The 27,492-nt window shown below is 53.3% G+C and overlaps 2 protein-coding genes across 2 annotated transcripts; both read left to right on the plus strand.

Annotated features, from left to right (window-relative positions):
- The first annotated feature begins 4,261 nt into the window (after positions 1-4,261).
- CCNP (cyclin P) lies at positions 4,262-16,416 on the plus strand. The gene is given in 11 exon segments (XM_033158800.1): positions 4,262-4,331; positions 5,049-5,120; positions 6,510-6,603; positions 7,011-7,117; positions 8,463-8,558; positions 9,029-9,184; positions 12,588-12,746; positions 13,014-13,192; positions 14,207-14,241; positions 14,244-14,433; positions 16,329-16,416. Coding segments are annotated over 11 exon segments (1,239 nt in total). The 5' UTR covers positions 4,262-4,268.
- Positions 16,417-16,582: 166 nt separating this feature from the next.
- Positions 16,583-21,030, plus strand: TTC9B (tetratricopeptide repeat domain 9B). Its single transcript, XM_033158801.1, has 3 exons — positions 16,583-16,964; positions 18,852-19,034; positions 20,684-21,030. The coding sequence occupies exons 1-3, from the start codon at positions 16,583-16,585 to the stop codon at positions 20,764-20,766; spliced, it is 648 nt and encodes a 215-aa protein (XP_033014692.1). The 3' UTR covers positions 20,767-21,030.
- The last annotated feature ends 6,462 nt before the right edge of the window (positions 21,031-27,492 follow it).

A 27,492-nucleotide genomic window follows, 5' to 3' on the forward strand; every position in this document is an offset into this window, starting at 1 on the left:
CACGCCAGCTCAGCGCCCTCCAGCCCAGGTGGGCAGCTGTGGAGTCCCAGCCCAGGCGGGGGGAGGTCTCTCAACCCAGGTGGGCTGGGCTGCATTTGCTGTGCCAGGACGGGGGGTCCACGAGGAGCGTGCAGCCCGCCGATTTATTGCCCCCGGTGGTGGGGTGTGGGGCCAGCCCTCCACCACAGCAGAGGTGCCTTTCTGGGGTCAAGCCCCGGTTCTCTGAGCCTTAACCTCCCGTCCCCTCCTGCTCCCTGCTTCAACGGGAAACATTCCTTTGGGGGAGGGGCTTTTGGCCCAAGGTCCTGGCGATCTTGGCCGGGACCCCCATCATTACCTCATGCCTGCCGTGGGGGCAATGCGCTGAGGGGAGGGGGCTGCCTTTCCATCGGTGGGTGAGGGGGTCCCAGCCTGTTCTCCCCCTCCTCTTGCATATGGTTGAATGTAAACTCACCTGGCCATTCCCTCGCGCAAAAGGTGGGTGGCCTTGGGGGAGGGACGCCCCCCCCCCGCAGCACTTCTCATCCTTTCTGACTGGGCTCAGGCCAGCCACGCCCTCCCTCCCCCAAAATGTGACTTTTGCTGCCTTTCGTTTCTGTGGGCCTGGAGCAGAGGGGAGGGCAGAGCCTCAGCCTGCAATGGGCTCAGCGGCCATCAGCCTCTCCGAAGAGCCTTGGGGGCCGGGCCCCTTCCCATCCTTGGCCCCCCTTTCCATTCCTCACCTGCAGCAGGTGCGAATCTTCACCACCCAGCACTGGGGAAGGGAACTGGGTCCCCCTGCTGGGTTGACAGGCAGCAGGCTGCCTGAGCTCACAACTGGGGTGGGGGGGGGGACAGCTGTGGGCCCCTGCAGTGGCTCCTCAGGGTGCCCCTGCCTTGGGAAGCCCAGCTTGCTGACGCCACGTGGGCACAAGCTGGAAGAGGCTTGGCCGCTCTGAATCGCTGGGCGGGGGGGGGGGGGTGGTGGAGGGCAATGGCAATGCCTCGCCACAAGCATGGAGGGGGGGTTTGGTGGTGGGCTGCTGAGCCCTTATGCCCCCTTTGGCCTCCTCTGCCCCCCACCCTCCACTCGGCCTTTCATTTCAATGCAGGCCTTTGATACTCATCTGACTCCAAAGCGCCGGCAGCCTTAGAAACCTCCATTTAGGTGCTTAAAGGTTTTATATGACTTCAGAAGTCCCCCCCCCCCTTGAGGAAACCATATTTGGATTGCGACTATAACCTTACAGGACTTTTCCGATCCCGTGTGATGTACGTTCTACAGAATTCAGGGGGGGCCTGGATATGGGGGGGGGTGTTACACACACACACACACAATCTTTGACGAGGGGGGTTAATAAAGGGTTTTTTCCCACTTAGTTTCCATAGTTGTGATAGTTGAGGTTTATTAACTTAATACTGACCCTCTTCAGTGGCTTGAGTTGGGACCTCCTGCCTTCCGCTGCTGTGCTGTGTTTTTCTCTGCGATTTCTCTCTCCAGCGCTGGAAGGCGACTGCGATGGCACTTCTCTTCGCCCGACGGGGACGGGGACGGGGGGACAGGCTCTGGCTCCCCACCCACCCACCCCGAACTCACCCACTCAGTTTGTAAAATAAGTTTTCCGCTCGAGAGGCAAGTCCTCCGGCGCATCTTTTGTGGGGAGGCGCGCCAGGCGAGAGGGGCCTTGGGCGTCTCCGCGGTGCCTCCCTGCTTCTCTCCCCTCTGCTGCCCTTGGATTTGTACGGTACGAGCAATAAAAGGTTTTGTTTTTCTTTCTAGGGTGTGTCCTGCTCTTCGTCTTGTGTCACACTCGCTGCTTTTCCTTAAAAATGGAAATGCCAAGCCACGCTTTCAAAAAAAACCCACATCAGTTAAAAACCCTTATTAATTCTTGTATACATCTTCTGCATAACGTGGGTGGCGCTGTGGGTTAAGCCACTGAGCCTTGGGCTTGCCGATCAGAAGGTCGGCGGTTCGAATCCCCGCGACGGGGTGAGCTCCCATTGCTCGGTCCCAGCTCCTGCCAACCTAGCAGTGCGAAAGCATGTCAAAGTGCAAGTAGATAAATTGGTACTGCTCCGGCGGGAAGGTAAACGGCGTTTCCGTGCGCTGCTCTGGTTCGCCAGAAACGGCTTAGTCATCCTGGCCACATGACCCAGAAGCTGGACGCCGTAAAGCGAGATGAGCGCCGCAACCTCAGAGTTGTCCGCGACTGGACTTATCTGTCAGGGGTCCTTTTACCCTTTACATCTTCTGCATATAGGAGTATAGCGTCTAGATCAAGGGAGGTAATAGTACCACTGTATTCTGCTCTGGTCAGACCTCACCTGGAATACTGTGTCCAGTTCTGGGCACCACAGTTCAAGAAGGATACTGACAAGCTGGAACGTGTCCAGAAGAGGGCAACCAAAATGGTCAAAGGCCTGGAAACGATGCCTTATGAGGAACGGCTTAGGGAGCTGGGTATGTTTAGCCTGGAGAAGAGAAGGTTAAGGGGGGATATGATAGCCATGTTCAAATATATAAAAGGATGTCATACAGAGGAGGGTGAAAGGTTGTTTTCTGCTGCTCCAGAGAAGCGGACACGGGGCAATGGATTCAAACTACCGTGTGTCTCCTAAAATAAGACACCGTCTTATATTTTTTTTTCCCTCAACAAAACACAGTATGGCTTATTTTCAGGGGATGTCTTATTTTAACCGCATCGCATCAGTACGCTGCATAGCCACGCCTCTCCAGGCTGTTTTAATGGGAGGTGCCGCATCACTATGGCTTATTTTCGGGGTATGGCTTATTTTTGGGGGACGGCTTATATTTCGCAAATGCATAGAAATCCTGCTATGGCTTATTTTATGGCCATGTCTTATTTTAGGAGAAACAGGGTACAAGAGGGAAGATTCCACCTAAACATTAGGAAGAACTTCCTGACAGTGAGAGCTGTTCGGCAGTGGAATTTGCTACCAAGGAGTGTGGTGGAGTCTCCTTCTTTGGAGGTCTTGAAGCGGAGGCTTGACAGCCATCTGTCAGGAATGCTTTGATGGTGTTTCCTGCTTGGCAGGGGGTTGGACTGGATGGCCCTGGTGGTCTCTTCCAACTCTGATTCTATGATTCTATATATAAAATGAGTTGTGTCCCACAATAACTCCTGTTCCCACAGGAGAAGACAGGATTCAGCATTTTGCCAAATGATGCCTGACCAAGAGGGTATTTCTGCTTATGCGCCCAGCCCTCACTTTCCCCATCGCTTTGTTCTCTTCTCCAGAGGCCTTTTAGATGCTCCTGAGCTGGCCTTACATCTGGTGCTTTTGGGGAAGTCTAAAGATGTCCTCTTGCCCCCGGCCATGCAAGTAGCCAAAGTTGGCTGCGGGGGCGAGGTGTTTCAGGAGAGATATTGTGCCTTTTGCAAGTCCTGAACCTGCCTGCCTGAGTGTCATTTTCTTTAAGCTGAGCTCCTCATCGTATTAGGCCAGAACCGCGAGAGAACCCAGAATGCCCCCGTGTGCAGTGTTGCACAAATTTTGGTTGAAAATCAATAGACTAAAACGGCATTCCTGTATATCTGAGGCAAAGCATTTAAAAACAAAAAAAGTTGATTAATTTCAGTATGCATGCTTATACTACCAGTAACTGGCCGGTGTTGGGCAACACTTTTTAAGAGAGACATTCCTTCAACCTTTGCTCCTGCAGAAGGGGATGCCTTTTCTAAGAGAATTGTGACGTAGACATTAAGCAGCTTTCAAAAAAAGACGAGAAAAGCATGCTTCTCGCCTTCAGAACTCTTGCATCCAAAATGCAGACTGAATTGACCGATCGGTTTAAAAGTCTGCTTGAATCTGCTGCCCAATCCCAGAGCGGCTGGGGCAACCCAGTGCGATGGGCAGGGTACAAATACCGGTAATAAAAATGGATATTATAAACATGCTGACTAGCAGGTAAGCTCTCTTCAGCCCAGTGGGACTTCTCTCCTAGTAAACATACCTAAGGTTGCACCCCTTTTCTTTTTGTAAACCACATCATCATTTGATCCAGCTCCACAGTTCTAGGCTCCCGTGAACAGCCTCTTCCATGGATTTCTCTGCTTATGTCAGCAAAGGCACCTCCTGACCTCCCCTGACTGGGGAGGGCCGGCCCCTTTCAGGATGGGAGCCAGTGCTGCCTAAGGCCTGCCCACTGCGTCTGTCTTTGCTAATTTTTGATAATTAAGCACAGCTGGAGTTGCAGCTCACTTGGGCCTGACGCTCCCCGGCAGAGCTGACCTACCTTCCTGTCCCTTCCTCCTCTGGGGACCATGTGGGGCGTGCAGACCATCCCCACCGCCTTTCAAGAGAGGAGATCCTGGCAGAGACTGCAAGTTTGTTGGTTTGGTCTTGCTCTTGCGTTGGGGGCTCCTTGGGGGGGGCAGGAGGATTTGGAGCGGAGTCCTTGGCCTCCCTGCATTTTTCCCCTTTCCACCCTCCCCTGCCAAAGAGATGCAAGGCCCCTGAGTGGATGTGGGGGGTTGTTTTTTTAGGAGGGGGGAGCACTGTTCTGTTTGGACCGTTGTCTGCAGAACCTGCCTCCCACAGAAGGCTAACCCCTTGGGGGTACCTAACACAGCCCCTCATTGGAAGCTGCGTTCCCTGAGCTGAGAGGCCCTGCCACCCATTCCCAGATGTGGCAAGAGAAAGGCCTGCACTCTGCACATGCCCAGGAGCTCGCTCTATCAGAGCGGCATGCTCCTAGCATTGCAAAGGAGGCTTTCTCCACCTCTCCCTTTGCTCCCCTCGGTGGAGGAGATGCTGCAGTGACCTGCCGTCTTCAAGCTGGGGGTTGAGAGGCCGAAGGTGGGGGTACATTTGCCCCCCCCCCAATAAAAATCCCAGCTCTTCTGAAGTGGCTGAGTTTTAACTTCCTACATTAGGTTCGTGGTCACAGCTGTGACCTTCACTTTGTCCAATATGCCCCTTGGCAAAAGCTCACGCGTGGGGGCTGATGGGGGGGGCATGAAGGGACCCATGAAGGGACCCCGGAAACCAAAGTGGGGGAGTTCTTCCCCTTTAACTCCTCCCTTAAATATGTTCCATTTTAGGCAGATGAGAAAAGGGAGCCTTTGAAAAGCAAGAACAACAAAGGACTCAGCAGTGAAAAAGGATCCAGGAAGGTGGGTCGTCCAGAGGTTGCTGGGGTGCATTGTTAGAAGACAAGAATTATTTGCGGAGGGGGGGGCAGAGAGGTGCAGCCTTGAATCCCCCCCCCACTTGCTCACCCGGAAGCAATGATGTCATCATTACTTAGCCTTGAGCACCCATTTCCGGCTCCCTTTAATAGTGAACTTGGGTGCTGAGTGCCAGCAGGATTGGAGCCCCGAAGGTTCGAGGTGTTGGCGTTTCAGTAGGGGGCACAGAGAAGCACAGCAGACCTTCGGACAAAACAGCCTAAGGGGCAACAACACACACCCACACCTTGCAAGCAAAAAGCTGGAGGAGGCCTGAGGACGCTCAGTACCTTGGGGTGTGGGCTGTCAGTTGGGAAAGAAAACTGAAGTGGGACAGGTTGGAGGGGGGGGGGAAGGATATCTCAGAAGGGAGAGCATTTCTGACCGGCTGAAGACCCGAATAGAAGCGGCCCTCTTAGACTACGCTGCAACATTTTGTTGCAGATTCCGCACTGACGTTCACTCGCAAGTCATTGCCGGGGGAGGGGGGAGGGAGGTAAAGGTGCTTTGCATATGCTCAGAAACAAACAGCCTCTACTTTCAGCTGGATGTTGGCGCTGCAGAGGTAAGTTCTGAGACAAGCGAAGTCCCAAAGACCCCTCTCTCTTGTCTCTGCTTCCTTTCCCCTGCAACACCCTTGGGAGGTACGAGTTCAGGGGCTGAACATTTTCCATGTAGATTGTGGCATCAAGTGAGCTAGAACACCTACCGTATTTTTCCTTCTATAAGACGCCCCCATGTACAAGACGCCCCCTATTTTTGGGGACTCAGATTTAAGAAAATGGTTGGGGGGAGATGTATCTGTGCATAAGGCGCCCCCTAATTTTTGGCATTTTTAAGGGGGGGAAACTAGTCTTTTCTCCAAGGGGTTCTAGGTGGTTCCCTCCTCATCTAACCCCCCACAACAACCCTGTGAGGTAGGTCAGACTGAGAGAGGCATTGACTGGCACCCAAGGTTACAGGTAGGTAGCCGTGTTGGTCTGCCATAGTCAAAACAAAATAAAATAAAAAAAAATCCTTCCAGTAGCACCTTAGAGACCAACTAAGTTTGTTCTTGGTATGAGCTTCCGTGTGCATGCACACTTCTTCAGATGCACATGTGGTGCTGTGGTTGAGAGTCTTGGACCGGGACCTGGGAGAGACCGGGATTCGAATCCCCACCTGGCCACGGAGCTCCCTGGGTGACAGCCTGACCTGCCTCGCAGGGTTGTTATGGGGATTCAGTGAGGAGGCGGGAGAAACATTACGCCGCCTTGAGCTCCTTGGAGGGGGGAAAAGTGGGACAAAAATGCAATCAATCCCTCCATCAGCCCCCACCCCAAATCTCTCTTCCAGAGGAAGGTCCCCGGGAGTCATGAGAAGGACGTTACTTCTGAGAAGCCGGGCGCTGTCTGCCGCAGAACCTCAGCAGAGCCGGCTTTGCAAAGAGGTGAGGGGATTGCAGACAAAATAGTTTGCAGGATGGGGTAAAAGCAGGAGTTGGGAGGCCTGATGGGGAGGGAGCAAGAGTTGGCCTGGGGGCGCTTCCCATATTGCCTCCTGCCTACCGTTCCCCCCCTCCCCATAGGCTGTGAATTTTAAGTAGTCCTAATCCAAAAGCCCGTTAATTCTTGCCTGGCAACTGTGACGCCCCCGAAGGACGCTGTCCAACCTCCCTGCTCCCCTTGTCCCACGACAGGGTCCTTTGGGCACGGGGGGGGGCATTGCACCCAGTCCCATCTCAACCCATTGCATCTGGCCCAGCAACATGCAGAAGCATCCGGGTGCTTTGCGGAGAGCTCAGGCGAGCGAGCCAAACCGCACCACAGCGGCTGTCTCTTTCCTCCCCCACCCCAGTTGCTCCCGCCTCCGAGGTCCTTGTGGTGGAGCTCTCGCAAGCCATGTCACGCCTGGGCATGGGTTTGGAGAAGGAGTATGCCTATGACATCTTCAGCAGCCTGATGGTGAGTTGGAGGGGGGTAGTGACTTCCATCCTGAGGACCAGCATTGGAATCCCTGCCCCCCAAGAGAGGCCGCTGTGGGCTGCCCTCTCTCAGGATTTTGGGTGGGGGGTTTTGCCCTCTCCCCCTGCCTTGGGGGCTTCCCAAAGGTCTTTTGCTTGGCCAGTAGGAGACTCCAGAATTTGGACTAGACCTCCAAGGGTCCTCTAGTCTAACTCCCTAGAATGCAACCCAAAGCACCCAGGACAGGTGGCCACCCAGCCTCCGTTTACAAATGAAGGAGAGAGTCCACCACCACCGCTCCACTGTCAAGCAGGTCTTACCATCAGGAAGGTCAAAACAAAATATAATTAGTATTTTTTTAAAAAAACAAATCCTTCCAGTAGCACCTTAGAGACATAGCTGTCAAGTTTCGGATTTGAAAATAAGGGATCAGCAGTCTCACCTATCCCGGGGACAGTCACATGTCAGTGGTGGGCGGAGCCAGAAGCAAAAGTGGGCGGAGCAGCAGTGTAAACTCCAAGCGGGCTCGGAGCGGAGCGAAGCAAAGAGGAGGGCAGCCATGTGCTCCACGCAATGGAGCCCCATCGTCTTCTTGCCTGATCCCATCAAAACAGGACAGGAAGCAGCAGCTGCTCAAAGGCAACCAGGCTCCGCCCGCCAGCTAACCCTATTGGCCGGCTGAGGGGCTCGGGGGCAACGGACAGGGGCTGATTCAGGGGGAGGAATACACCCCCCTGTAAGCACGGGAAACGGCTCCCACTTGCTTTGAGGGCTGAGGCTTTTCTCTCCAAGTAGGCGAGGTCTTCCCACCCAGTCCCTGGCCAGCAAGGGAGGAGCTGCTTCCATTAAAAATGGGAAATTTAAGGGAAATAAAAAATAAGGGAGAGCACCGGGAAACTGCTTGAAATAAGGGAGAATCCCGGGGAAAACGGGATACTTGACAGCACTGCTTAGAGACCAGCTAAGTTTGTTCTTGGTATGAGCTTTCGTGTGCATGCACACTTCTGGAAGGATTTTTTATTTTATTTTGTTTTGACTATGGCAGACCAACCCGGCTACCTACCTGCATCAGGAAGGTGGGATTAACATATCCACATTAATTGTCAAGTTGGACGGGACCTCCAAGGGTCCTCTAGTCCAACCCCCTGCAGTGCAGGAATCTTTCGCTCAAACCTACAACCGAAGAGCCTCCTGTTCTACCGAGTTACGGCTGTCACGGCTCCCTTGCTTTGTCCTCTCCCAAAGGACGGGGGTTTATGAGAAGAAGGGCGGGGGGAGGAAAGGGGGGGGAGAGAAAGGAGCCCTGAGGTTGCTGCAAACCCCCCCCCTTTCCTCCCCACAGCAGAAGCAGACGCATTACGCCTTCCGGGGGCATGACATGCCCAGGTCTGTGACGGGGGAAATGCGTGGCCTCATCATCGACTGGCTGGTGCAAGTGCATGTAGGTACCAGCAGGAACAAGCTCCCTGGATGCGGAGCTAGAGCGGGTGGGGAAATTTGTTTGGGGTGGGGCATCAGGAGGCCCTGAGTTTCCATTCCCTTGCAGCAGACTCAGGTGGGCAGGGAGGCACCCAGGGCCGGCTCTGTAATGAGACAAGGCGAGGCAGGAACCTCGGGTGGCAGAATGGGAGGGGAGGGGTGGCAGGTTTGGATCGTTGCCCTGGCTCCCTCCCCTTGCTGGAGAGGCATACTTCTGCCCTGAAGGGGGTCACCAGGGGGTCCTTGGAGCAAGCAAGTGTTGGGGCCTTGGTGGAGTCTTTGTTGTGGGGCAGGATATCGGGGAATGGTAGCCACATAGAATCACAGAGCTGTAGAGTTGGAAGGGACAGGGAGAAGGAGGAGCTGCTCTGGGATGCTCTGTGGCAGAAAGTTGTGTCTAATCCTGCTTCTGCCCCCCCTCCACCCCCCCAGGAATACCTGGCCCTGGCAGACGAGACTCTCTTCCTGGCCGTCTACCTCTTGAACGCCTATTTGAAAGCGAGCCAAGTGCGAGTCTCCACCCTGCAGCTCCTGGCTGCCACCTGCCTCTTCCTGGCCTGCAAGGTAGAGGAGAGCATTTGCCCTCAGGTGAGCAGGAGGCCATGGGTAGGAGGGGAAGGCTCTGGTGCCCCGTCCGGGGAGGGGGGCTGCCCTAGACCCCCACCTCCAGGAGAGGCGCTTGAGACTGGGGGCAGTTTCCGCTGAATATCTGTGGCTGGGCTGTGGCCTTGCTTGGGGGGCTTCCTCTGGCGGGCTGATTCTGCACAGCTCAGGGGGTCCTTGGGGTATCTGAGCCAGGCTGTGGCGTCGGCCCCTCTCCTGTGCAGCCCAGCATTCCTGCAAATGGGCAACTTGTGGGGGGTGGGCAGAGAGCCTAGGGCTAGCTGATCAGAAGGTCGGCGGTTCGAATCCCCGCAACGGGGTGAGCTCCCGTTGCTCGGTCCCTGCTCCTGCCCACCTAGCAGTTCGAAAGCACGTCAAAGTGCAAGTAGATAAATAGGTACTGCTCCAACGGGAAGGTCAACGGCGTTTCCGTGCGCTGCTCTGGTTCGCCAGAAGCGGCTTAGTCATGCTGGCCACGTGACCTGGAAGCTGTACGCCGGCTCCCTCGGCCAGTAAAGCGAGATGAGCGCCGCAACCCCAGAATCGTCTGCAACTGGACCTAATGGTCATGGGTCCATTTACCTTTACCTATGTTGTTAATATTGTTTTGTCGATTATAAATGCCTTGTTGATTTGTTAATCATATTGTCAACACACTGCTCCCATTTCCACGAGGGCTGAGAGATCCCAGGGGTTGGGGGGGAGGCATACTTTCCAGGGTCCACGTTCACTTCTGGGACAATGAGGCACAGCAGAGACTGTGGTGTCTTTGTGAAATATGGTTTAATTTGCACATATATGTGACCTGCACCTCGATGGGGGATTGCAGAGCATTTGCATTCAATGGGTTTTTTGCTACCCCCCCTAAGGAGCATTGGACTCAAAAGGACAGCAAAAAGCCACACTCTGCGTCTCTTGGTTCTAGACTGTCATCCCTCCCCAGCTTGCTGCTACTCCAAGTTCTGTCCCCCCCCCCTTCTCGCTGCTACTCCAAGGAGCTACCGCCAGCCTATGTCATTCAAAGTTGAAACCCTAAACCTCTGCCTGATTCCTTGATGGACCATCACTGACCTTTGGCCCCTGCTGATGGCCCCTTCAACCAGCTCTGCCCAGCTGGCTTGGCTCCTTAGCAGAACTAAATCCGGGGCATTTGCATGATTCCCAAAGTTTAGCCCAACCTTAACTCTAAATTTTGCTACATCCAGGAATGCTGGGGAGGCTGTGGCAACCAGGAATTTAGGGGAATCTGGCCCCCAAACCCATAACTGTAAGACAGAGCTGTTCCACCTGGCTTTTGGGGTGGTTTCAGCTTAACCCTGATGCTGCATTCTTTTATTGTGTGATTGGTGGGCTATTTAAAATGAGGCTGCAGTCTAAATGGAATTTTAAATTGTATTTTAATCTGTATTTAATGAATTGTTTTTATGTTTGTTGTGATTTTATTGGTGTTAGCTGCCCCGAGCCCAGTTTTGGCGGGGAAGGGCGGGGTATAAATAAAATTTATTATTATTATTATTATTATTATTATTATTATTATTATTATTATTATTATTATTACAATGTAATATGACATGCTGTAATCATGCAATGTTTAGCTTATTTTTATATCCTTTTAATAAGTCTCCCACCATATTTCAAAGCATTTATCACCACAAACATTTTGTTTTAAAATATACAGAGTTACTTTTTGATTTCCCACCCCTCCTTTCCTAATGTTTGTTTCTTAGCTGTTTTTAGCGCACACATATTTTTACTATCCAGACTCCGCTACCGTTAAATCTTTCACGAATCCGCTGCTTATATTTCACAGTTTGGCTTACTCTTTTTTAGTTGGTAGTTTGTTAAATATTGTTTCTTGGGTTTTACTTGTTTCACGGATGATCATGGGATCTAGGCTGCTACTTGTTGCTGTTATTTATTGTTTGTGAGCCACTTTAGGATTCGCTTGAATGGAAAGTGGCCAGGGAAATATAATCACAGAGGGAAAGAATCATAGAGTTGGAAAGGACCCCCAAGGGTCATCCAGTCCAACTCCCTGCAATGCAGGAACCGCAGCTGAAGCACCCATGGCAGGTGGCCACCCAACCTCTGCTTAAGCACCTCTGAGGAAGGAAAGGCCGCAGCCTTGCAAGGGAGGCTGCCCACCTATCCACTCCTTGCTGCCGCTGCCTCTCCTTCTGTGGGAAGGCTCAGGGAGGCAGAAGAGGATATATTGTCAAATTATATCCTTCCCTGTGGGGGTAGCCAGCAGATGGGACGGCCGGTAATGCTGGAGTTCCCGCTCCCACCGTGCCGTGAAAAGGGTCTGCTGGCTACGATCTGAAGGTTTAGCTTGTGAGTTCGGAAAGTCGTTAGTTGCCTCTGAAGTTTTCTGCGAGCGTCTGTGAGTTCCAAAAGGTTCCGGAAAAGAAGAACCAAACTAAGCGACGGCCAAAAACTAGACGGCCAAATAAAAGGTTTTAAAACGAAATGAAATAAACACAAAGGAGACTGCAGTCTGGTGAAGAGCCTTTTGCTACCCTGCGTGGTTGGTTTCAGTTTCTCTTTCTCTCTATGCTTGCCATGCAACGATGATCTTACTCGGCTTGCCTCGCGCTTTCTCCACACCACAACAGGAGGTGGCGGCTAATTATTGAACGTCATAACAAACATATCAACCAATTACAATCCTGTTACTGTGCTAAGTTTAAGCGGGAAGCAGACTAATGACCGTTACCTTATTTAAAACTAGAGCGCCTTTTTTAACCGCGGAAGGATTTCACAAAGTAAACATAAATAAACATAAATAAACAGGTGCAAAGGCACCTATAAAACATATTCCCACACTTCCCAACTTGGGTTAACAAGTTCTACAATTTAGCAGAGTAACATTCCCCTTTTTAAGCTTGTACAGCGGATAACGTCTTTGCCAGGCTTGTTTAAGCCTCTAAAATAAGTTTCTTGGCAATTCTCCTTTATTCCCTCCTAAAAAGATTAGACACGGCACTGTCTTGTAAAAGAGTATTTTAAAAATAGTTTACTCACATTCTGTTCACAAATGGATCTCAGAAGGCAGACTTAGGTTACAAAACACATAAACCTGGAACCTATCCCATAAGGAGATAGTTCCTTTGTCCTCTTAGGCTAAGCAGATGTTGCTTCTTAGACGAATGGAGTCAGAGAGAGATATGGCTGCCTCCCCTGAGGTATTTTGTTACCTGCATAGGTGAGGTCACACCCACCTCTGATCACATGTAGAGGAAGTCTGTCTCAGCCCAGGAGGAAACAGGAAGTTCCGACTGGCTGGTCCAGACACCCCCTTTTATGTCCACTCTAGGAATGTTGTATTTGACTGCTCTGTTTCACATCCCACACCTTCTCCCCTCCCTCCCTCCCTCCCTCCCTCCAGCCGTCCCAGCTCTGCTTCATGATGGAGGACTCATTCAACCAGAAGGAGCTTCTGCGCATGGAGCGCAAGATCTTGGCCCGCCTGAAGTTCGAGTTGCACTATGCCAACCCCGTCCACCTGCTGCACCTGTTGGCAGAAGTGGGCCATTGTGCCAGGGAGGTGAGTGTCAGGCGGGCAGGCGGGTGGGCGGGGGGTCTGCCAGGCCGCAGCTGACTCCCCACTTTCCTTCTTAAAGAGATGCTGGGGTTCAGAAGTCAAAGCCTTTCCTTCCCGAGTGCAGCCTCTGCACATGCTCAGAGTCAAGCATGTTGCTGCTCCTTCGCCTGCCTCCTGCTCCTGGCCTGACCTAAGGGCAGGGGCTGATGAGGGCAGGACTCCTGGGTCCCCCTTCCCCCTACTTGCTCTTCCTCCTGCCCTTCCCCCCAGGTGCTCCTCTTGGCCATGTACTTCCTGGAGCTTTCTCTGGCAGACTGCGACTGCCTGCGCTTTGAACCCGCCCAGCTCTCTCTAGCTGCCCTGGCCCTGGCGCAGAGGGTGCTGCCGGAAGAGGGCGCCAGGCGCTGGGATGCTCTCCAGGAAGGTGCCCTGAACCTCCACTCGTACAGGTAGGAGCAGGCCCCTGGACCCCCGGGATGGGGGAGGAGGCAGCACAGGAGGAGCCCACCTGCCGGGGTGTTTTTTTTTGGGGGGGGGAGGCTGGCGATTCTCTGTGCCGGATTTCATGCCGACAGGACAAAGACTTTTCAGTTATGAATAGGCATTTCAGGTTTTGTAATTCTAGGATTCTGAAGAACCAGGATTAAATTCAGAAGCTGCTTCTCAGGCCCCCAAGCTGCCACTCTGGAGGCTTATGGCAAGTCATTTAGTCTTGGAAAGGGGCCTGCTATGCCCTTTTTAACTTATTGTCCTCAATTAAGCCGAAATTCCTGCAGTGCAGGGGGTTGGACCAGAAGACCCAACTCTACAGTGCTAAGATTCTAAGAACCTATGAAGAGCCTGGCTGCCCCATCTAATCCCGTAGCCTAGACTCTCAGCGGTCAGCCAGTCTGCGGCCATTTGGGGAACCCCACAAGCATCCCAGCACCTGCTACTCAGAAGCACCACTGCCTCCTGTGGGAGGGGGTTCCATAGGTGCTGCTTGAAGGAAGATGTTCTTTTCTCTCTCAGGGTGGGCCAGGAAGCCCCCAGTTCAAATCTTGCCTCACTGCCGGGAGGGAGGGAGTGCTCTGGCAAGCTGCTGCCCCCTCTGCCTTCGCCCCCTTATAGGGGTGATACTCCCTCTTGTGGCAGGGTTGCTGCAAGGACTTATGGGGTGACGGTGCTTGGCTTTTACAGGGAGTTCTTGCCTGGCCTGTGATTCTCGGGTCCTTTTTGCTGCAGTGATGCTCTCTGGCTGGCTGGCTGTTCAGAGGCCATGGATTCATATATTGTAGAGTTGGAAGGGACCCTGTGGGTCATCTAGTCCAACCCCATGCTGGATCAGGCCTATCTAGTCCACCATCCTGTTCTCAAGCAGCGGGAGAGTTTGCCTGTGGGAAACCGGCAAGCAGGATTTGAACGCAAGAGCAACACTCTTCCCTTCCTTTTTCAGAAGCCTTTCTGCCTCTCTCTCATTGCAGTGAGTCTGAGCTGTCGGCAGTGCACCCTCCCATGGCCAGGCTGCCCTGCGGGGGCCCAGCTCCACCCTCCGTGCCACTTTCCTGAAATACTCGCGCCCTCAAAAGCTCTGCACCAGCACCAGCCCTGCCATCACGGCCTCCGAGTACCTAGCTGCTTCCTGGGGAGCTCCACTCCATGAAGAGGGGGTTGTTGTGGGTCACACCCCATGGCAGAGCGAGAGGCCCTGGTCTGCTCCATGGAAGAGCTTGGGGTGGGGTAGACCAGAGCCTGCAGGTGGGGAGGGTAGGGGAGCCCAAGCAAAATCCATGGGAGACAATTCAGGTGGGAGTGGTATTCTCTTTCTTTCTTTCTTGTCTTCTTCTTTCTTTCTTTCTTTCTTTCTTTCTTTCTTTCTTTCTTTCTCTCTCTCTCTCATCCTCCTCTCTCTCTCTCTCTCTCTCTCTCTCTGTGACCCCCCCTCCCCGGCACTTTCTGCCTCCCCCCAATCTTAACAGATTGGTTTTTAAAAAAGAGTAGATAACTGTAAGAAAACAGGACTCTGGAAAGTGTTTAATAAAGTGTGTTTTGTTCTCTCTTGCTCCTCCTCCTCCTTTTATCTTCTCGTGGCAAGGTCTGTCAGTTCCCTTGGAAGTGGAGCTGGAATCTCTCAGGCCCCTCTTGGCAGGGGTGGTGGGTGTTGGTGGGGAATGTCTCCCCACCCCTCTATTGTAGCCCAGCGGTGAAGCGTTTAAGCTACGTCCCAGGAAGGCCCCAGTTCGAATCTTGCCTCCGTGATTTAAAATTGTTTTCATGGTGAAACGTTGCAAGATAAACAGAACATTGCAAATTTAAACGAAGGCATTACATAGTCAGAAGGCTTGGTGGGCCTTCTCTTCTGCCCCCCACCCCACCCCACCCCACCCCCACTCACTGCTTCCTCCACTGTCAATACAGAGACCATAACACTGATGGTCCACTAAGGGTGACACCACAAGTGATGTTCTGCCATCTTTCTGGTCAAAATTCCTGCATTGCAGGGAGTTGGACTGGAATCCTCTTGGGGTTCCCTTTTGTTGTTGTTGTTCAGTCGTTCAGTCGTGTCCGACTCTTCGTGACCCCATGGACCAGAGCACGCCAGGCACGCCTATCCTTCACTGCCTCCCGCAGTTTGGCCAAACTCATGTTAGTAGCTTCGAGAACACTGTCCAACCATCTCATCCTCTGTCGTCCCCTTCTCCTTGTGCCCTCCATCTTTCCCAACATCAGGGTCTTTTCTAGGGAGTCTTCTCTTCTCATGAGGTGGCCAAAGTACTGGAGCCTCAACTTCAGCATCTGTCCTTCCAGTGAGCACTCAGGGCTGATTTCCTTCAAGATGGATAGGTTTGATCTTATTGCAGTCCATGGGACTCTCAAGAGTCTCCTCCAGCACCATAATTCAAAAGCATCAATTCTTCGGCGATCAGCCTTCTTGATGGTCCAGCTCTCACTTCCGTACATTACTACTGGGAAAACCATAGCTTTTCTGGGTTCCCTTTACAACTCTACAGTTCTACAACCTGCTCTTCAGACATCACTAGCAGGGGAGCTGGATAAATATTCTTCCCACTCAGAGGGAGCCATTCCCTTGCAGATGTGCCCTGGCATTATAGAATCGTAGAATGAGCTGGGAGGAACCACGAGGGTCATCTAGTCCAACCCCCTCCAATGAAGGAATATTTTGCCCAGCGTGAGACTTGAACCCATGGCCCTGAGATTTAAGAGTCTTCCAATTGAGCTACCACCCCCGGTTTGTCTGCAGAAGGCTCTAGTTCCCGGCAGCCTCTCCAGGAAGGGCTGGCACTCGCTCCATGCCTCGGATCCCTGGGCAGCCATTGCTGCCTGCCAGTACTGAGAAAGAGGGAGGCATGGTCTGGCAGCAGGGGCTGTGAGGGATTCTTCAGCCTCCTGCGTTACAGCAGGGGTTGGACTAGATGACTCCTGGGGGGGTCCCGTTACGAGACTGCAATTCTGGCTCTTCGCATAAGGCAGCGTCCAGCGCTTCTCCATCAGAAACCCCGTACCCACCCCCGCGATACTCCCGAGGAGGCGGGGCTTACCTGTGGCCCCTCCCTTCCTCTGCGTCCCCGTCCCCCCCACTCCCAGCACCTGCAAGCGGAAGGGCGCCTTCCGCCGCCGCCTCCTCGCTCGGCGCCGAGACATCCGAGGTCAGCCCGGCCGGCAGTGCTGCTGATGCGGAGGGAGTTTCCCACAATGCACTGCTAGCGCGCTGTCCCTGGTGCTGAAGCTCCGCTCCGGGGCGCCGTCGATGCACAGCGCGCTCTTCCAGCTGGTGCAGCGGAGACAAGCGCCCGAGCTGCTGCTGCCGCCCCCCCCGGCATGGGCCTGTGAGGGGGGCCATGGAGGAGCGCAGCCCCTACAAGAGGAGCTGCCCGCAGGCCGGCGGCGGAGGGGGCAGCAGCGGCGGCGGCGGGGCGGCCGTCGGAGGAGGCCGGGCCCACCTGCGCGGGGCCGGAGCCGGCGCCGCGGAGCCCGAGCCGGACCTGGAGGCCAAGATCCGGCAGGCGGTGGAGTTCAAGGCCGAGGGCGGGCGCTGCTACAAGCAGAAGAAGTTCCGCGAGGCCATCGGGAAGTACCACCGGGCGCTGCTGCAGCTCAAGGGGCTCGAGGCCGAGGAAGGCAGCAGCCCGTTGCGAAGGGCCGGCTGGCAGCAGCGCCTCTCCGAGGAGCAGCGGGCGCTGGTCGAGGGCACCGAGATCGAGTGCTACAACAGCCTGACGGGTGAGGCTTGGGACGGATTCTCTCTTTTTGGGGGGGGGGGTTTGAGGGGAGCTCTGTGCCAGGCCCAGAGGAAGAAGGTGGGGGGGGAGCCCTCGCCTTGCAACGGGACTCCCCAGTTTGGAAGGTTCTCCAGGCAGGAAGGAGAGCCCCCGTGTCGTGACGAAGCTGTCCCGCTTCAGACGGGTCTCTCGCTCCCTCTCATGCGCCTCCCCTGTCCAGCCGGCAGGGGGAGCCCTTTCCAATGCTGCTTTCCTGCTGGGGTCATAGGGGCCAAAATATTTGAGGGGGCTGCCCCCTCTAAGTTGATGGGCATTGCCATTCAGAAAATGCTGCCTTATGGCTAGGGTGTCCACCTGCTGTCTGAGAAAATGGTTAGAAGACCCAAGAGCCAGGGATGGTAAGGTGGCCAGTGACGTTGCTGGCCAGATGGCCACCCCTCCCTTAACAAAATATTTATTCAAAATCTCACAAAGCCCAAGGGATGTTTTCCCCACCCACCCACTGGTCCATCTCCCAAGGTCCTCCTCTTCCAAGGCCAAGGGCACATAAGGTTTCAGGGGGAAACCCTCAAGGTCCCACTTCTCTCACATTTTGCAAAGGTTGAAGATTCCCTTGGGAATCCATCAGGTGTACAGTGGTACCTCGGGTTACAGACGCTTCAGGTTACATACTCCGCTAACCCAGAAATAACACTTCAGGTTAAGAACTTTGCTTCAGGATAAGAACAGAAATCGTGTTCTGGCGGAGCAGCGGCAGCAGGAGGCCCCATTAGCTTCAGGTTAAGAACAGTGGTGCTTCAGGTTAAGAACAGTTTCAGGTTAAGAACGGACCTCCGGATCGAATTAAGTTCTTAACCAGAGGTCCCACTGTACACCTGATGTGTTTAAGACTTTTGTATATTTCTGTGGCCTCCCCTCTAGCAGTGACCTCCCTCCCCGACCTTTGACCCTCCTCACCTTCTCCTTCCTCTTTCTTTGGGTACTTCCTGCCTGGGATGAAACAAAACCATGCAAATCCCATTCAACAACATTTACCATTTTAACCTAAAATTTTTGAATTCTAGTCCGCAGGACTGAAATCCATTTATTCCCCTCGTAATTCAGAAGTATTACATTTGATGTTTTATTGTATTTCTAATATTTTGTTGTAAGTTGCCCAGAGTGGCTAGGGAAATACAAATTATTATTATTATTATTATTATTATTATTATTATTATTATTATTATTATTATTATTATTATTATTTCCACCTTTCCTCCAGGGAGCTCAAGTCAGTGTACATGGCTCTGCCACTCCCCACTCCCCTATTTAAGTCAAATAGTCATAAAATTCTCACAAAGCCCAAGGTCAAAGGCTGTCAAGCCTCCGCTTAAAGACCTCCAAAGGAGGAGACTCCACCACACTCCTTGGCAGCAAATTCCACTGTCCAACAGCTCTTACTGTCAGGAAGTTCTTCCTAATGTTTAGGTGGAATCTTCTTTCTTGTAGTTTGAATCCATTGCCCCATGTCCGCTTCTCTGGAGCAGCAGAAAACAACCTTTCTCCCTCCTCTATATGACATCCTTTTATATATTTGAACATGGCTATCATGTCACCCCTTCACCTTCTCTTCTCCAGGCTAAACATACCCAGCTCCCTAAGCCGTTCCTCATAAGGCATCGTTTCCAGGCCTTGGACCATTTGGATAGTTTGTTTATTTCCTTGACATCTGATGGGAGGGCGTTCCACAGGGTGGGCGCCACTACCGAAAATGCTCTCTGCCTGGTTCCCTGTACCCCACTTCTCGCAGGGAGGGAACCTCCAGAAGGCCCTCTCCTAGCATCTATTCACACCCCAACCTCTCTCTCTCTCTCTCTCTCTCTCTCTCTCTCTCTCTCTCTCTCTCCAGCCTGCCTGTTGCAATCAGAGCTGGTGAACTATGAGAGAGTGCGGGACTATTGCCTCAAGGTGCTTGCCAAGGAGAAGAGGAACTTCAAAGCCATGTACCGGGCGGGAATCGCCTTCTACCACCTGGGCGACTATGACAACGCCCTGCTGTATTTGAAAGAGGCCAAGAGCCTGGAGCCGGCAGGTGGGTGCCTTGCTTGGCCCCTGGCAGGAGGGAGAGGTGGGGCAAGGGGGCGGGAGTGGAAGGGGCACTTGGCAAGGGCTGAAACAGCTCTTAGGCACAGCACCTCTTTGGGGCGCAGGAGTCTGGGGGCTCAACCCCTGGCAGCTCCTCCACTTTAAGAACATAAGAAATGGCTGCTGGATCAGGCCATTCTAGGCCAGCATCCTGCTCTCACAGTAGCCGATCAGATGCCCCTAAGGGAAACCCGCAAGCAGGATTTGAACTCTCCTCTCCTGTGGTTTCCAGGTACTGGAATCCAGAAGCATTGCTGCCTCCGGTTGTGGAGGGGAGAGTACAAGCATCCTGGCTAGTAGCCATCCAAAGCCCTCTCCTCCTCCATGAATTACCGTATTTTTCGCTGCATAAGGCGCACCGGACCATGGGGTGTTTAGAGGAGGAAACAAGAAAAAAAAAAATTTCTCGTTTTCCTCCTCTATAAGTCCTGTTTTTCTGAGGATCAGCTAAAAGTTTGCAGCTTTTTTGCAAAGGGAAAAGCCCTGGTTTTTTTTGAGGATCAACTAAAAGTTTTGCAGCTTTTTTTTGCAAAGGGGAAAGCCCTGGTTTTTTTGAGGATCAGCTAAAAGTTTTGCAGCTTTTTTTGCAAAGGGGGAAAAGCAAAGAGGAAAAGCTCCATTTTTATGGGGTTCGACTCACATTTCTGCAGCTTCTAAAGGAAAGGGAGCCTTTTCTACAGTTTCAGATAGATAATCTAATCAGCCAGTCACATGATGCTGGGGAAACAAACAACCTCCCTCTGCAGCACATTCAACAATGGAGGGTGGGGCTGAAAGGGAGCCGGGACTCTTATGTCTCTCCCGATCTCTTGCTGATCAGCTGCTGAGCAGGGTCCTTTCAACACCCCCTTTTCTCTTTGTAAAATAAAAAGCATGATCCTCTTTTGGCCCCTGGACAATTCAGCTCCAGGGACCACCATTCGCTCCGTAAGACGCACAGATATTTCCCCTTACTTTTTAGAAGGAAAAAAGTGCGTCTTATGCAGCGAAAAATACAGTAGTCTAATCTTCTTTTAAAGCCACCTCTGCCTCCTGTGGAGGGGAGTTCCATAGTTTCGCTCTTTGCTGCATGAAGGAGGGCTTTCTTTCACCTGCCAGTCTCTTCCAACATTCAGCTTCCCCACGACTTCTCGCATTTCTCTGTTGGCTTTCTCAAGGCAAATGCCTAATTTCATAAACGCCTATCGTGTCGCGTCTCTCACCTGCCTTTCCTCCGAGCTAAAAAGTCTCCAAAACTGCAAACTTTCTTCATAGGAAGGCGGGTGCTTTGCTTGTGCCATGCTGGGAGGGAGAGGCAGGGGGTCAGCTTGGCTGTGGAAGGTGGCAAAGCCTGAAATTGCAGCTCGGTGGCACAGCACACCTTTGGGGTGCAAAGGTTTTGGGTTCAACCCCTGTCGGCACCTCCAGCTTAAAAGGGCCATGGCTAGGAGGGCTGGCTGGGAAGGACCCCTCCCTGAACGGGGCCTGGCTGAACCAGCTGGGGAGGGTTGACCCTGGGCCTGAGGACTTGTCTTGGGTTTCCAGGATGCGGCCAGGGAAGGGAGAGCTGCGGTGGCTCCTCCTCATCACAGGGTCTGCCTCTCCCTTTCCTTGCAGACACCAATGTCTTACGCTACATCCAGCTGACAGAGATTAAGATCAGCCGCTGCAGCCAGCGGGACAAGGAGATGATTGCGTAGCTGGGCCCCCACTCCCCATCGGCGACAGACAAGAGGCTTCTTGCACGTGGTGCCGGCCGTGCCCAGAACCCACCACCCGCTGCACTCCAGGACCCAGGAAGATGCCACCAGGTGCCCAGCGAGGCCCTGGCAGGTGCCACTGCAGCCATAGAGCCCCCAGCTCAGAGCTATGCCTCCCTCGAAGGACAGATCAGGACTTGACAATGTAGCATTTTGCCAAAACACTGTTGGGGGCTGCTTCTTTCTGCTTTGCCTTTTTCTATACATATATATATATATAAAACACCTAAACCAAACCAAACCAAACCAAACCACCACCACCCCCCAAGAGAATTTGCAAGATGTGCCTCTGTCGGATTGGCTGAAGGGCACTGGGAGCAGAGAGGGGCACCCCAGAAGGAGCAAATTAGGGTGCCATTGGGGAGAGTTGAAGTCAGCCTTTAGAGCAGATGCACCCCCCCAAAAAAAAACTAAGCAGAAGATGGTGGGGGCTGAGAACAAGTGCCCTGTTATCAATCCGGGGTCAGGGTGTCCGTTCCCTGCTTGGAACACATTCCCTCCCCCTCCTCTCGCATCTCTCCTCCCTTCCTGAGCACCCTCATGGCACCCTGTTCGCCTCCCAAAAGGATGGCTTCCCCTCTGAGCTCCCACCCACCCCACGGGTGTGAAGAGGCAGCCCCTAGCACTTTGCTTCAGTAGCTCAGTTGGCTAGAGCATGGTGCTGATAAAGCCCAAAGGTTGCAGGTTCGATACCCATATGGGTCAGCTGCGTATTCCTGCATTGGAGGGGGTTGGGCTGGATGGTCCTTAGGGCCCCTTCCGACTCTACAATTCTATGATTCTATGAAATGTTGTGGGGCTAAGGGCTGGAGGGGAGCCCTTCCGGATCTGGCCATTGTCCCTCCCCAGCAGGTAGCAAAGACAGGGGGAGAGGACAGCAGCCCCCCCACCCCCCTTTCCTCAGACATGAGGTTCTTGGACCTGATGTGCAGAGCAAGCACCCAGCTTGCGAATCTGGTTAGGAGAGAGGGGTTGCCTTTGTAAAACAGCAAAGGCCTATATATTCTAGGGAAGATAATTTTGAGTAGGAGAGGGTTTCCTGGTTCTAAGCTGAGCAGCTCAACCAGAGCCCAAAGGAGCCGTGATTGCCCCCTTGTTCTCAGAGGATGCGATCCAAGATGTCCAAAGGAAGAAAGGAGGGAGGGAGGGAAGGGGCGTAGCTCAGCGAGAGATCGCCTGCCTTGCATGCAGAAGGCTCCGGGTTCAATCCCTGCTGGCAGCATCTCCAGGAAGGGCTGGGAGAGACTCCTGGCCTGACCCAAACCCTGGGGAGCCTCATCCAGGCCATGTTGAAAATGCTGAGCCAGCTGGACCAGGGCTCAGTATGTTCCCAAGAAGGGAGCTGCAACCCAGGGGTACGACTGCACTTCAGAGGGTCAGAGGGTCGGCTCAGATCAAAGGAGAGAGAGATTCTAGAAACAGGATAGTCTCCTGGTCTGTCTGTCTGTCTGTGTGTAGATTTCATGCACAGCATTGAGGCTGACCTGAGACTTGCCATCCCTGCTGGTCGGAGGACCCCACTTTACCTCTGGTTAGTACCACACTGAGTTTAAGAAAATAAGAAAGCTAAGTTTATTAAAGGAAAGAAAATGCTTGACCAGGAAGATCTGAGTTCTTTCTCACTAAAGGGGGAGGGGGATACAAAAAAACCACCTGTCTGCTCTTTGTCCTCATCAGAAGAGACACATAGAGATGTCTCCTCTTCCACAGGGAGCTGGGTATGTTTAGCCTGGAGAAGAGAAGGTTAAGGGGTGATATGATAGCCATGTTCAAATATATCAAAGGATGTCATATAAAGGAGGGAGAAAGGTTGTTTTCTGCTGCTCCAGAGAAGCGGACACGGGGCAATGGATTCAAACTACAAGAAAGAAGATTCCACCGAAACATTAGGAAGAACTTCCTGACAGTGAGAGCTGTTGGACAGTGGGATTTGCTACCAAGGAGTGTGGTGGAGTCTCCTTCTTTGGAGGTCTTGAAGCGGAGGCTTGACAGCCATCTGTCAGGAATGCTTTGATGGTGTTTCCTGCTTGGCAGGGGGTTGGACTGGATGGCCCTTGGGGTCTCTTCCAATTCTAGGATTCTATGATTCTATGATTCTAGGGAGGAGGAAGGAGTGAAGGCAGGAAGCAACCCCCAGAGTCTCTCGGTCTTGCACCTCTGAGAAGGTCAGCCCAGGCTGAAGGACAGTCTAGGAAGTTTGGCTGGCCCTCCCTCCCTCCCCTCTTTCTCCTCTGCAGACCACCTCCAATACAATCCCAACTCTTCCAACAGAAACCACCCCCCATGCTTAATACTGGTGGCATTTGGGGAGCGGGGATGGGGCTCCAATTTGGCAGGGTCACACCCGGACACCCAGCGAAGATGTTCAGAGGCCTGAGCAGTAGGAACAGAGCGCTGCTGTCCTCTCAGTGACCCGCCTCCCTTCATTTGAGTGACGTATTTGACAAGCTGGGTTTGGGGGCGGAGGTCTCCCTCACATTCTGCGAAGTGTGGCTTGTGGGGCTATTGCTGAGCCCATGACCCCGGCCCATGGCAGTATTCTTGGATGGAACTAACTTGGCAGAGCAAAACCTTTTGCACCCTGGAAGTCCTCTTTTCCTGAGTGACGGATTTTTTGCAGGGAAGGCAGAGCAGGAGGAGGGATCCCCCAGTGCTGTGCTGGCATCTGGAGTGCGACTCACACCAGCCTTGGGAAGTCATGGGGGGGGGGAGAAAGATGAGAGGGAGGGTCACTGTTGTTCAGCGGTGGGTGGAGCATCAGCCGAGGTCCCAGGTTCAGTCCCTGCTGGCATCTTCAGGTGGGGCCAGGTAGAGAGACTCCCTGCCTGAAGCCCTGGAGAGGCGCCGCTGCCAGCCAGTGTAGGCAACACTGGCCCAGATGGACCCCAGGGCCTGACTCTGGAAGTCAGCTTTCCGACGTCCCTAAAGTACAGATTGCAGAATGGCAGGGACACAGGGTGGGGCCACCCAAGATCTCCCCTAGGCCAGTTGAGATGCACAACTCCTCACCCAGCACCCTCTGGACAACTGCTGCTGCTTCAGCCCGCCCCCGCCGACTGTGGTGCTGTCCCAGGTAAGAACATAAGTGACATTAAGCAGGTGTATTTGGGGCTTTCCCCCAAGCAAAGCACTTCCTGCAGAGCCCTGCGAGGGACGCTGTGCTGTTCTTTTCCTGGGGATGGAGGGGGCCACCTGGTGGGCTGCCTAGCTGCTGAGTGAGGAGCGAACCAGAAGTTTCCTTGCCCACTGGGGAGGGTCTTAGCCACCACAGTTCCTCAGGAATGGATACTTGTGAAATTCAAGCAGCGCTCTGAGTCAGAAATTGCCACATCCACCCCAATGAGCCAGTGTGGTGTAGTGGTTAAGAGTGGTAGACTCGTAATCTGGGGAACCGGGTTCGTGTCTCCACTCCTCCACATGCAGCTGCTGGGTGACCTTGGGCTAGTCACACTTCCTTGAAGTCTCTCAGCCCCACTCACCCCACAGAGTGTTTGGGAAAGGAAGGGAAAGGAGAATGTTAGCCGCTTTGAGACTCCTTCGGGTAGTGAAAAGCGGGATATCAAATCCAAACTCTTCTTCTTCTTCTTCTTCTTCTTCTTCTTCTTCTTCTTCTTCTTCTTCTTCTTCTTCTTCAATGGGAGGGCCTGCAGCCCACCCTACTACCCACTCCCAAAAAGCAAGCAAAAGGCAGAGAGGGCAGAGGGAGGGGCCGCTTCTAGCCCAGGAAAGATTCCTGCATTGCAGGGGGTTGGACTAGATGACCCTCGGGGGTCCCCTGCCAACGCTACAATTCTAGGATTCTAGGACTGGCAGAGAGTGAGGGACAGGTTTGCAAGAACTGGAGTGAGTGAGTGAGTGAGTGAGTGAGTGAGTGTGTTTGTGTGTGTTTTTCAGTGTTGTAGTGTTTTGCCCATCTCCTTGTGGGATTTTCAGGAGATGGGGCGTTAGGGCGGGCGGGCAGGAGAGACCCTTAAGTGCGCTGTGTCAGAAGAGATGAAACAGCTCCCACCCACCCCAGGGTGTTCCAGCCTGACCTCCGACACAAGCAGAGAGATTGCTAAAGAGAAACACCTGTTTGCAAGACTGCCTCGGTATGGATGGATTCTCAAGACTGAATAACCCAGATATGTTACCCTGAGACCCATTTATCCCTCACCTGCTGCCAGGAGTAGCTGTGGTGCTTTTGGGGGGTCCTTTTCAAGTCCACTGTCCTAGGCCTTCTTTGTGGTGCTTATGGGGCCAGGCAGGAGCTGTTGACCCCAGATATTAAACCCAGTACTGAGGTGATGGGTGTGTGTGTCGTGCATGAGAAAGAACTGGAGGAGAGACCTGGGCCTTGCACTACGGGAGAGTTTAATGCCGCCGTCCATCTCTGTGAGGATATTCCTGCAGCCAAAGTACCTGTTCACCTCTGCCTCCACCCCCGGAATTGCTGCTGCAGCCGCTTGCCTTTGGTAACCGCTGTTGCTATGGTGACTGGGATCGCTAAGGAAGAAGGGCGAGAGGGATGCTCAGTCCACATGCAGGTTAGGTTGCCGAGAGACTGCCGTTTGGGATGAAGGAATGGGGTGGGGGTGGGTGGAGCCCTGGGAACAGAACCCAGGAGTCCTGGCTCTCCTTGATGTTAGCACCTGTTAGCCAATCTAAGGTGCATGGGCAGCAGAGAGACCGGTCTCGCCCCGCAGCCCCAAGCTTAATTTCTAAAAGGAGATGTCTCGAGGTCTACAGCTTCACTGGTTGAAAGAATGGCCGTAAATACCAGCAAATAAAGATCTGCTGTAGGGACGCAGGTGGCGCTGTGGGTTAAACCACAGAGCGTAGGGCTTGCCGATCAGAAGGTCGGCGGTTCGAATCTCCGCAATGACGGGGTGAGCTCCCGTTGCTCGGTCCCTGCTCCTGCCAACTTAGCAGTTCAAAAGCACATCGAAGCGCAAGTAGATAAATAGGTACTGCTCTAGTGGGAAGGTAAACGGCGTTTCCGTGCACTGTTCTGGTTCGCCAGAAGCGGCTTAGTCATGCTGGCCACATGACCCGGAAGCTGTACGCCGGCTCCCTCGGCCAGTAAAGCGAGATGAGCGCCGCAACCCCAGAGTCGTCCGCGACTGCACCTAATGGTCAGGGGTCCCTTTACCTAAAGATTTTAAGAAAAGAGCCCTGTTGCTGGATCAGGCCCAATGGCCCCTCGAGTCCAGCATCCTCATCTCACAGAGGGAAGTCCAGAAGCAGGAGCCGAGTGCAAGAACTGCTCTCCCCTCCTGTAAGTTTCCAGCAACTGGTATTGTTCAGAAGGATCACTGGGGTGGCAGAACGAAGCCATTGTGGCGAGCAGCTATTGAGAGCCCTCTCCTCCTCCATGAATTTCTCCAATCTTCCATCAAAGCCACCCAAGCTGGTGGCCACCCCTGCCTCTTGTGCGAGGGAATTCCACAGGTTAACTCTGCACTACATAAAGAAGTGCTTCCTTTTATCCGTCCCGAATCTTCCAACATTCATTGGATGCCCACGAGTTCCACGTGAGAGGAAAACCTTTCTCCATCCGCTGTCTCCAAGCCATTTTACAGCTTTCTATCCTGTCTCCTCTCATTCACCTTTTTTCTCTTAACAAAAAAACAAAGTTTCGTTTTATGGCATTCCTTGTGCTGCCTCTCGAAAACAGGACCAGGATCAGATGAAGCCCTTTCTTGTCCTTGGACCCAGGCCCAAGGGCAATTACAAACGGGGTGGGTGGGGGAGCCACGGAGGTATCTGAGGAGGAAGTGACCTGGTGGGGGGGGGGGAGAGAGAGAGAGAGACTTGCTGTTTTTTCACAACAGCAAAGAAATCTTTCCCTCGTGGCTTTAAAACAGCATCCTGCACTGTGTCTGTGTTAAGGGCAGAGAGCGGAGGAGGAGATGTTCGGCATTGGCAGAGTCCCTGGTGTGTGTTTGTGTAACCCCTAACAGCTCTAAGAGAGTACGGGGCAGTGTGGTTGAGTGGTTGGAGGCCTGGGCTAGGAAAACTCAAACTCCAGTCTCTGTGCAGCTCCCTGGATGCCTAACCTATTCAACAGGGTTGCCAGGAGGTTAGAGTGTGTGTGTGTGTGTGTGTGTGTGTGTGTGTGTGTGTGTGTGTAGGGGAGAAAGCCATGTATGTTTGCCACCCCAAGCTCCTGTTTCAATGACCAAGGGTCTGGAGACCAAGCCTTATGAGGAGCAGCTGAAAGAGTTGGGTCCATTTAGCCTGGGGAAGAGGAGATACTATCGCCATCTTCAAAAATCTCAAGGGCTGTCCCATGGAAGATGGAGCAAGCTTCTCTTCCCCTGCTCTGGAGGGTAGGACTCGAACCCATGGCTTCAAGTTACAAGAGAGGAGATTCCGACCGAACATCAGGAACAGTGGAAAGGGCTCCCTTGGAAGAAGGTGGCAGACTCTCCTTCGTTGGTGGTTTCTAAGCAGGCCGGTCGGATGGCTGCTCTCCAAGGATTGTGATTCCTTCATTGCATGGGGTTGGACTGGATGGCCTTTGGGGGTGCCCCTTCAAACTCCAGAATTCTATGAGGAAAGGCGGGGTGGAGATGTAAGGAACGCAAACAAACAAACAAACAAGCCAGGACACTGGGAATGGGGCTGCACCCTTAAGACCCCTCCAGAAGGTGCAGGATCCTGGCGGAATTCTGCCGAGCAGCA

Source organism: Lacerta agilis, chromosome 8 (assembly GCF_009819535.1).
Source record: "Lacerta agilis isolate rLacAgi1 chromosome 8, rLacAgi1.pri, whole genome shotgun sequence".
Taxonomy (NCBI): Eukaryota; Metazoa; Chordata; class Lepidosauria; order Squamata; family Lacertidae; genus Lacerta; species Lacerta agilis.